We start from the raw sequence: 9,931 nt of genomic DNA on the forward strand, positions 1-9,931 counted from the left end.
AACAAAAATTCGCACGTGCTACGCATCCACAAAGTTGTTTCATGAAAAATCGACCTGTTGTATACCGTGTGAAAAAAAAGAGAAAATTTGGTGCTAAAAATAAGACTTTTTACGAGATAATTTTTCTCCTTTTTACATAGATCACCAAACATATCGGTTTGTTGCAAAACTTGACGAACGTGCATATATTATGGAGATGTATATGTAGAGTTTTTTTTCTACAAATATGTTTTTTTAGTAGAGGAAACACATGAAGCTGGGAGCCAAATTAAATTTCCGACATTAAAACCCAAATTTGAATCAGTGCAAACATATATGTGGAAGTGTTTTGTCTTGTTATCATTTCGACTCAATAAATCCATGTTACTAAATGGGTGAAGTGGTCTCTGATTTAAGCACTGGATTTAAGTAACAACAAAACCGAAAACTTCAAATGGATCACCAGCTCCATGTAGCCTGTCTTTAGAAGAAAAAAAATCCAACTTTTTCACTTCAAAAAATTCTGAAAAAAGAACATGCATGTCCATATGGATGTCTACTATGTAGTATTAATTTTTATCGGGTTATGTTTTCATTTTTAATGCCTACTTAGAGTCAATTGTCTTTATTTTTGAAACTTCATTTATGATTTTCAATTTTAAAAAATAAAGTACAACCTCGGGAGACATATCTATGTCCACACTCCACTAAGCTTCCTATCTCTGGAAAATATTTTGAGCTACATATAATAATTCAAAGCATGCATTTTTTAATGAAAACCATCTGAATCAAGAGGCCCTATGTTTGTAGTACCGTTGGTTTGCCTTTCCTCTTTCAGTAATCTAATCTTGCTGAGCTTTGCTCAAAACCTGTCAGACTTTGTAGTTGCATTTTAATGGAACCAGGGGAGTGTGACCCCTCATTTTCTTATAAAAGAAAAATGGTTCTACTCCCCTGCAGATGGATGTTAGATGATCACCACATGCTATCTCTCTCAATTCTCAACGCCACTTCCGGTGAACTCGCCACAAAACACACACGCACCCCCACTCTCCCCACGTACGCGCGCGTACGCACGCACGCTCTCCCACTCACGCACGCACTCTGCGCGGATTACCCCAGTCATCAATCGGAAAGAATCAGCCAAGAATGCAAACAATCCACTGATTTAAGACCAAGAATCCTTCTGACTGTCAGCTCTTTTTGGGAAAGTGTTAACCAACTTTTAACGCTTTCCATTCTGTAGTTCGCATTTTGTAGCCGCAAATCGCTCTGCTAATCAAACGGCCGTCTAAGCTCTTTCCATTATTTCCTCTGTGTTATAGTTATATACCATACCCCTCTTTCTCTTCCTCCTCCTCCCGTTTTCAAACACATAGATCGGAGCTAGCCCCAGCCCCAGGCAGTCAGGCAGATGCAGGGTTCCTCCTTCTACCAGAGTCCAGTCATGGTGATCGATGCAAGTTCCTCTGTCCTAACTCCCATGCATGCATGTGTATCTATCATCCGCATCTTCGTTTCCTCCCATTATTTATTGTTATCATGTTATGCACCCGGTTCTCCTCTCGATCCTTAGGTTAACGGAACCTTGCATGTTTTTTTTAGTACTTTCGTTCCCCTGTTTCGTTTAACAGATTTTGGTATGCTAGTTTCAGTTTAGGGTTTTATCGGAAAAAAAGTTTCAGTTTAGGGGATTCTTGCACAACAAGAGAGGGATTTCTTGTGAAACGGAATAAACGTTCTCAGAGTGTTTTTCCCCCGCTGATGTTTATCCAGTGTTGTGTTGAGCTGTTGGTTCTTGAACCATTTGATCTCACATTGTTGAATTTAAGGCATTTCTGTTCTTCCGATCTCCAGAGTAGCAACTGCAAGTTATTACTCAAATACAATAGGACACGGCTTTTATCATATAATAATAAGATAAGATGTCGGTTGGTCCATCAATTGAACACCTGAATCCATCACTTCTTATGTATAGATTATTGGCATGTGCTGTAGAAACCCATAAGGCAGAAACAATAACCTAAATGTGTGTCCTGGAGGACTCCTGAACCCATGTGATGGGATTGTACCTCCATTCCCCAACCAAGAAGCAAGACTTGCTTCCTGTGATGTCGCCTTACTGAAAGTTTTGACTGAAATTTTTTGTTCTGATGCCACTTCAGTAATGTTTTATGTCAGCAATCTCATTATCTATTTCCCTTATTTCTCCTCCGGTTCTTCAGTCATGCCTACCGTAAAACTTACATGCTCGTGTTGTTTCTTCAACTGCTTGTCACCACTGTAGCGACTAGTTACAAATACATAACTTTGTTTTTCTTCTTATTCTAAATTTAAGAATTCATCTGACACAATTATAAGAAAATGGTGATCACAGGATGAGGGGGTCGCTACTGTTGTCGGTGAACAGTCTGTGGGAATTGATGACTGCGATGAACCAGCTGTCGAGGTCGATTATCCTCCTGTGAATGTAAGCATCCAATTGCTTAAGTTTATATATGCCCTAAAATAGAGCAGAGATGGCTCCATTCAGAACATCACTACCTACCGATGGAAGAAATGATATCTTCACATTGCTACAATATTTATTCCTTTCCATCTCCGTCATAATTTTATAAAGCATGCAGCTTGTTGATCTCGTCTCATTATGGCAGGTTGTGAAGCCAGAGAGCATGGAGAGTGGGCCAATAAAGTGTCCTGGCGGTCGTTTTAAAAAGAAAGCACAGAGAACTACTGCTTACAAAGTAAGATCTTACACCCTCTTAATAATGCTTCAGAGATCTTGGCTCATCCACAGCTCAGATTATTTGCTGTCTTCAGCCACATATATAATTAAATTTGTTGCTCTGCTTTCATCGGTTGTGTTACAGAGGAAGAAAATGTGGCCAGAAGCTTCAAAATCTGCCAAGAGCGACAAGGATGATCTTGTTCCGATGGTAAGGCCTTAGACGAAATTTATCGAACTTGAATGAATTGCATATCCATATATCATGCCCGTCCTTTTTTTGGACAATGGGAAATATGCTACCATAATCGAGTGTAAGCAGAACAATATGTATGTGACACTTAGCATTGGAACAGACTAACTATGAACAATTTTCTCTGATTTGATTGCCTGCATTACAGAGAAAGAGAGGGAGGCCAGCCGTTTCTAAGTCTGCTAAGAGCAATATGGGGCGGAAACCTACATTGGCTTATATCAATAGTACTGATAGTGAGGGCGAGAGGGACAAAGATGATGATTTCGACCTGATGGTAAGGGCCCTACATGGAATATTCTCAAGTTATTTGCTATTTTCAACCACATATTGACATATGTAAAAGTATTAAGTTCTTTGCCCTGCTATAATTGCTTTTGTTACAGAGTAAGAGAAGGTGTCCAGCAGTCTCCAAGTTTGCAAAGAATAGCAAGGATGATAATTTTGTACCGATGGTAAGGTCCTACAGGAAATAACCAAACTTGCAAGAATAGCATGTCCATATCGTGCTCAATAATATTTTTATGGAAAGATGGAAAATTTCATAGCATAAATGAGTGTAAGCAGATCAGTATGTATGCCACACTTGGCACTGACATAGACTGTTGCTCTGATTTGATTGCCTGCATTACAGAAGAAGAAACGGAGGCCAGCAGGTTCAAAATCTGCTAAGAGAAAGATGGGGCTAAAACCGGCATTCACTAACACATGCAGTAGTAATAGTGAAGGAGAGAGGGACAAAGGCAATGATTTTGACCCGACGGTAAGGGTCCTACACGGAATCTTTTCAAAGCTTGAAAGAGTCACATGTTCATATATCACATTCATTTGTTCGTTAATTTTTCTTATTGGAGCAGTAGACTAACTAAGGATATGTTGTGACTCAACAGGTACCCCATGCTGACGGCCGAAAGAAACATGCAAGGTACCTACTCTTGGTTTTCTCGTGAGTAGAGTATGATGTTAAAATCTCTCAAGGATGTCTAACTTATGCACCTGAATATTCACAAAAACTATAGGGTTCAGGGCAGATGTGGCTCTGCTTTCAAAAGAGCTTTGGAGGCACACGCACAGGAGAAATTTCCAGGAGAATATCCAAGGTTCACCAAATGTATGGTGCCATCTAATGTTCTTAAGGTTTTTTGGCTGGTAAGTCTATGTTTACTAAATGTTTGTATGTTCAAGTATGACCAGTTAATTTAGCTTCTTTTTTCGGTTCTTCTGCATTTGACTTTGAGATCTCCTTGACTCATGTACGTGTTTTCTCCCAGCATCTCTCGAGTGACTTCTGCAGAAGTTATCTTCCACAGTGTAACACTAAAATGATACTAGAAGATGAGGATGGGAAGACGGATTATGTAAACTACTTAAGTGCCAGGGACGGTCTCAGTGGTGGGTGGAGAGGATTTGCGATAGATCATAGTCTTAAGGTCGGCGACACCGTGGTCTTTGAGCTTGTAGAACCAACAAAATTTCGGGTGAGTTTTTCATAGCTGTTTTTCAAATGCATGGAACGAGCACTACCATGAATTTATCAATGCTATGATTAACATTTGACAATTTTTTTCAGGTGTATATAAGGAGAGAGGGTAAGTTCACAACAGCTGATGATGATGCCAGGTCCAAGGAGGATCCAGCAGTTGCCACCAGAGACAGCAGCTTAGCACCTAGCGATGATGCCAACAACCTAGCCAGTGAACAAGCAGTAGGAGATGTCGATGATGGCATAGGATCTCCAGATTCAGGCATCAAAGATCCTGATGGCATCACTGCTCATTCATCGACATATCAACTGCCGGTGGAGCATGAGGGGTACGTGGAGGTCAAGCTCGAGAAGGACGATGTGGCAGAGAAGGTGAAAGCCCTCAAAGATTCAGGCATCAAAGATCCTGATGGCATCACTGCTCAGTCATCGACAGATCAACTGCCGGTGGAGCGTGAGGGGTACGTGGAGGTCAAGCTCGAGAAGGACGATGTGGCAGAGAAGATGAAAGCCCTCAAGTCGATGATGGCGGCTCTGAAGGAGGGTCTGAAGGCAGTGGACATTGAGGTAGAAGAGTTGGAGTCGAGTGTGGAGAAGAATGCGCAAGCTATGCAGCAGATGTTAAATGCACAATGATGACTGTCAACAATCCGTGGATGTCTTAATTAACACTTTCTGTTTTTGTTTTGAGAATCTTCAGGAACATTTTTGGTTTTGTTTTGAGACCATTTTCGTAAGTAGGTGTACTGTTTTTTCTGCACAGCAATGCTGCAAAATTAAAGTAAGATCTTGTGGTATTTTTGTTTTGAGAACATCTTCAGTACCTATCGTGGTTACAGGTTTGATACTATCTTCAACCTGTGAACGTTTTTGTTTGTTTTGAAAACATCTGGAGTAGCTAGGCGTAGTTACAGGTTTTTCTTAAGCTGATATTTTGTTGCATTTTGTTCAAGACTGCTATAAAAGCTGTCCAGATTTATGAACGGAGACCAGATGGAAATTAACACAAATATTTACAAAAGAGATCGCCAACTGGAATGGAATCGATGCATTAAGCTTGTTAACATTACGATTTACTACTGATTTACAAAATCAACTACTCTCTTCGTCCCAAAAAAAATATCATAGATTAGTCTAAATTCGGATGTATGTTCATCTGGATTTAGACAGATCTGTGACATCCTTTTCGGGGCAAAGGAAGTATTATAGTTTACAACTGATCAGCTATAAATTATTGCACTACGTCTCTTGATATTACAATTTACAACCTATCCATTTTAACCCTGCTAAGAACTATGACTAACCACACAGCCAACCATCTGGCAGCAGCTGACCAACCAAATAAAAAATACATCAAACATCACAGGATGGCTAAGACCTAAGACAAATAAAGGAACCAACAGATGCACTTCTGACAAAAGAACAACTATCAAAACTTTATATTGAACACATCCGAGCCACAAAAAGTAGGCAACTATAGTTTACATGATATATTGACCATTCCTGAGAGAACTTGGTTCTTCAGATATTTCAAGCTTCAATACAAAGTAATAACTTAGGCTGGGTGAGGCCTGAGGTGACACCAAGCCAGGCAAACATAGCTGACATTCTTTCTATACTGACTCCTATCCCAATGACATGCTTCATCTTGGACAACAGTGGGACAAACTTCATCTTCAGAAAACAGGTGCCTTATTGTTGTTCACCTGACAGAACTCCAGGGAGTGACCACATCCAATCTCTTCAAGTCTCAATGTCGCTTCCAGTAAATCTGGACTTTATAGATTCAACTGCATGTTCCGTCCAGTCTGATAGGGACGCAAACGGCAACAAACCAGCCAGGCATGGAAGGATCAAGGCCACTGCAGCGTAAAATATGTACCGGCGAACCCAATACGGCAAACCGACAGCCTTGGATCTGTGTGTCACAGAAATAGGACCGTGAAGACCACGATGCAGAAGAGATGGGTAACTGTTTCCAAGTAAATGGATGGCACAAAGGATCTCCCAGAAGATGAGCCAAATATTTCCATCCCCACCCAGTGTGTCCACGCAGAACCTTCCAGCAAAACCACAAACACCTCCCAATAACACAAGATTGAATGTTATTGGCATGTTGGATCCAGTCATTGCAGAACGCTGGAATATCAACCAAGCAATCAATAGAACCATCAAGATGCCAAAAAATATCCTTGTTGATGCAATCAAATGACATCTGAAAAATAGCAATCCTGAGTTGAAAGTTGATACAGAATTTGGCATCCACCAGGATTTGGACTCCTGCAGAACAAGTCAAAACAAAAGGAGATGAGCTTATTTTTACTCAAATAATTCCTAGTAATTAAATATATTAATCAAAGACAATAAAATATACCCTTGAAGCAGCTGCACAAGCTGCAGTAACAGCGGTTATCCGCTGATACGAATAAATATATGTTCCATATCCGAAACAGGCAGACATAAAAACCACTGCTGTAAGAAGCATATCTATAAGCCTCTTGAGAAATTCTGCATGTCTTGTGTCTTCCATTTGAGTCTTTAATTTCTCCTCTCTGAAAGCAGCTTTCTGAAATCCCATCGAGATTTTGATCTTCTCTAACATGTGTGAGTAGGAGCTGAGAGCCAAATGAGATTGCTTTAGCTGTAACCTTCTCATATTAAGTCCTATTTCAAGTTCTTTGAGCTCATTTGAACGAACTTGCTCATTCAGAGATCTCTCAAATACATTAAGAATGTCCTGATCACACTCTGGGCTAGATCTGCTACGAGGTAGCTGAACCAGTTGTTGATTGACACCAGCATGAAGAATAATCTGCTTATTCATGGAATTCACGAGTGGGCTCTGCTGGACACCAGATATCGGGCCTTGTGATTCAGCGCCACTCAATTTGGTCTCAGTCACAGGACTACCATCACCGTGAGAACATTGAGGGATATCTTGCTCATAGACAGGTGCCTCATTGAGTAGATGAAGCGTCCTCAGTGTACTGCCAAATGATTTCTCGAAGTTTCCCATGAAACTGTCAAATCTGTCGCCATATATCTACAGAAAATTTATGTCAGCTATACCAAACCATTCGAAGCAGATCTGGGAACAAGTTGAGCCAGTCATACATTTGTTAAAGACTCCTTCACCGCGGAGGTACACATCTGCATCAAGATTCAGTTTTCAAGAATCCGTGGTTAATTTCTAATCTGAAGCAATCGCTTGGGGGAAGAGTAGAAATACTAGAGACATGGAGTACACACCTTTGAAAGGTAATCAGGTTGTAATCCGTTTCCAGAACCACTGCTTTTATTCAAAACCTACAGCAGGGAAAGATGTAACATTGTTATTCAGTAGCCAGGACTGAGTATTGTAACTAGTAATTTTTTCCCCAATAAGGGTTAATTACTGAATAAGAAGATTAGAAACGACAAGCCAACTTCATGTTTCTGAGAGCACACACGAGCATCAGCAGCTGATTCCTGGCACTCCAACTCTCACGAAATTTTACTTAACTCATTTTGGTAACTAATTAACTTTGGTTGAATAGTTGTGTAGTGCATTTCCTCCTAATAGACCATGATAAATAGCAAATATGTAATCAAACTCTATGAATTAGGAAATATTGAGATGTTCATATCTATACATATCATAACAAATATGTGAGCGAACTCTATCAACCAAGAAGTACTGAGATGTTCAAATCTATACATATCAGCACACCAACTAAGATGCTATTGCTCCAATTTTCCCCCCAAAAAAATCAAAATTATGAAGATAAAAAATCAATCTTAGGCTGCGTTTGGCATTGCGCTACAACTTCTGCCACCTGTTTGGCTAACCAAAAGTTATGCTTTTGTGGCTATTCTGTCACAGCAGGTTATAAATAAGTACGGTGTAGAGGTTCAGCAACCGCTAACTAAGCCTTAACCACTGAATGTGAAATAGCATTATTCTGAAGGATAAACATTCAAAACCAGCCAGTCTCTAGGTGGTTAATTTGACATTTCAGAAGGTACACTGAAATGTCAAATTATTTAGCCAGCTGAGAAAGAGCAATATCAAAAGTGGGTATTTGTTATCAAACCATGGAAGTTAAAATGTTAAATGCTATTTCTATTTTCTAGTCTTAAAATGGAACTATTACTTCTGCATTGTTGATGCCCTGAACGACACCCAAACAGATTATGTGCTTCCTTCCTTAAGCTAGACATGAATATCAATAGCGGGATAAATAAATAAATAGCTTTGCACTGGACCACATTATTAATAATCAATGCACTGAGAAATTTTTCGTGTTTAGTAGGAGCAGCAGCATCTGGGTAGCTTCCTAGCTTAGGGATTTTGTTGTTTCTTTGGTATGTTTTAGCTTCTTTGCAGCTTGACTTGGGATTTTCTGCTCTGTTTTTTTTTGGCTCTGTTTTGCGGCCTTGCGATATACAATGACACATATTAAAATGTGTGGTCAAGAAGAACAAATTGTACACTTGCAAGAATGGAAAAATATAATTAGGATCTGGAAAAAAAACACATTAAAAACAGAATATTGTGCTGTGGTGGGATAGACTCACAACAACAATACTATCCATTTCTTATCCTTCTGGTGATCCATTCTACCGCAACAGTTGTGATTGGTGATCCAAATTGGGCATGTTATTCTAGATTCCATGAACTACACAAGTGCACAACACAACAATCATTCGAATAATTTGGAATGGAAACAGAGTATCAAACGTTTCTGCACGTCTTCTGCCGAAAGAAGTACTGTAGTTCTAGCACATCTCACACGAAAGATTGAACAGTCCGCAATTTGGTAGTTGGCATCCAATTGATCACAAGAGCGTTCAGAGAACAAAATTAACTCCGATACAAGAGCAATTCCGTAGCCCAGCGAACATCTAAGCAAGGCAATTATCGGGAGAACCGCGCGAGGGGGCGGCGTAAAGATCGAATCTTTGGGCCGCCGCGCCCGCGCCGACCAATCAAGACAGAACAGCACAATCCAGGAAGCAGAGGAAACGCTGACCTGGGCAAGAACCGCCGCGAAGGACATCCCCAGAGGCAGGGCGAGGTCCTGCACGCCGTCGCCGGTTGCTCCCTTGCTTCCGCTGCCACCGCCGCCGCCCCCTCCTGCCCGGACGGACAGCGGCCGCCGCCGCAGGTGAAACGCCCTGTGCTTCCGCGAGCGCCGGGAGGCCGAGCCGGTGGAAGACGCCGAGGAGGACGCCTCAGGCGAGTCGCCGGCGGCGTGGGCCCCGTCCATCGGAAAGGGGGCCCTGCGGCGCAGGGGATGAGTAGTAGTAGGGTTATGTTTTTGGCTCCCCTGTTTATTTGTTTGCGCCGCGCGTTCGATTTCTGTTGGGCGCGTGACGATGATGACTTAACAGGGCAGAGAGATCTACGAAAGAGGCAAGTCGAAGTAGGAACGCGAGGCGAAACAGCGTGGTGATGAGGCAAAGTTAGCCGTTGGAGCGATCGCGGAAACTCCGATGAACCCTGATGCTT

At 41.2% G+C, this 9,931-nt stretch overlaps 1 protein-coding gene across 1 annotated transcript; it reads right to left on the minus strand.

The window, feature by feature from the left end:
* Positions 1 to 5,865: 5,865 nt before the first annotated feature.
* Positions 5,866 to 9,704, minus strand: LOC124693218 (protein CPR-5-like). The gene is made up of 5 exons (XM_047226683.1): positions 9,453 to 9,704; positions 7,690 to 7,746; positions 7,555 to 7,590; positions 6,815 to 7,483; positions 5,866 to 6,720 (listed from the first exon to the last, which is right to left on the minus strand). The coding sequence occupies exons 1-5, from the start codon at positions 9,687 to 9,689 to the stop codon at positions 6,184 to 6,186; spliced, it is 1,536 nt and encodes a 511-aa protein (XP_047082639.1). The 5' UTR covers positions 9,690 to 9,704; the 3' UTR covers positions 5,866 to 6,183.
* Between the last annotated feature and the right edge of the window lie 227 nt (positions 9,705 to 9,931).

This window comes from Lolium rigidum, chromosome 2, assembly GCF_022539505.1.
Source record: "Lolium rigidum isolate FL_2022 chromosome 2, APGP_CSIRO_Lrig_0.1, whole genome shotgun sequence".
In the NCBI taxonomy this organism is placed as follows: domain Eukaryota; kingdom Viridiplantae; phylum Streptophyta; class Magnoliopsida; order Poales; family Poaceae; genus Lolium; species Lolium rigidum.

Excerpts from the sequence above, each read along its gene's own strand:
- LOC124693218 (XM_047226683.1), bottom strand. The coding sequence starts at position 9,689 with ATGGACGGGGCCCACGCCGCCGGCGACTCGCCTGAGGCGTCCTCCTCG. Across the intron at positions 7,484-7,554 it reads TGAAGGAGTCTTTAACAAAT|ATATATGGCGACAGATTTGA; the intron begins GTATGACTGGCT and ends AATTTTCTGTAG. Across the intron at positions 6,721-6,814 it reads CTTGTGCAGCTGCTTCAAGG|GAGTCCAAATCCTGGTGGAT; the intron begins GTATATTTTATT and ends CTTGTTCTGCAG.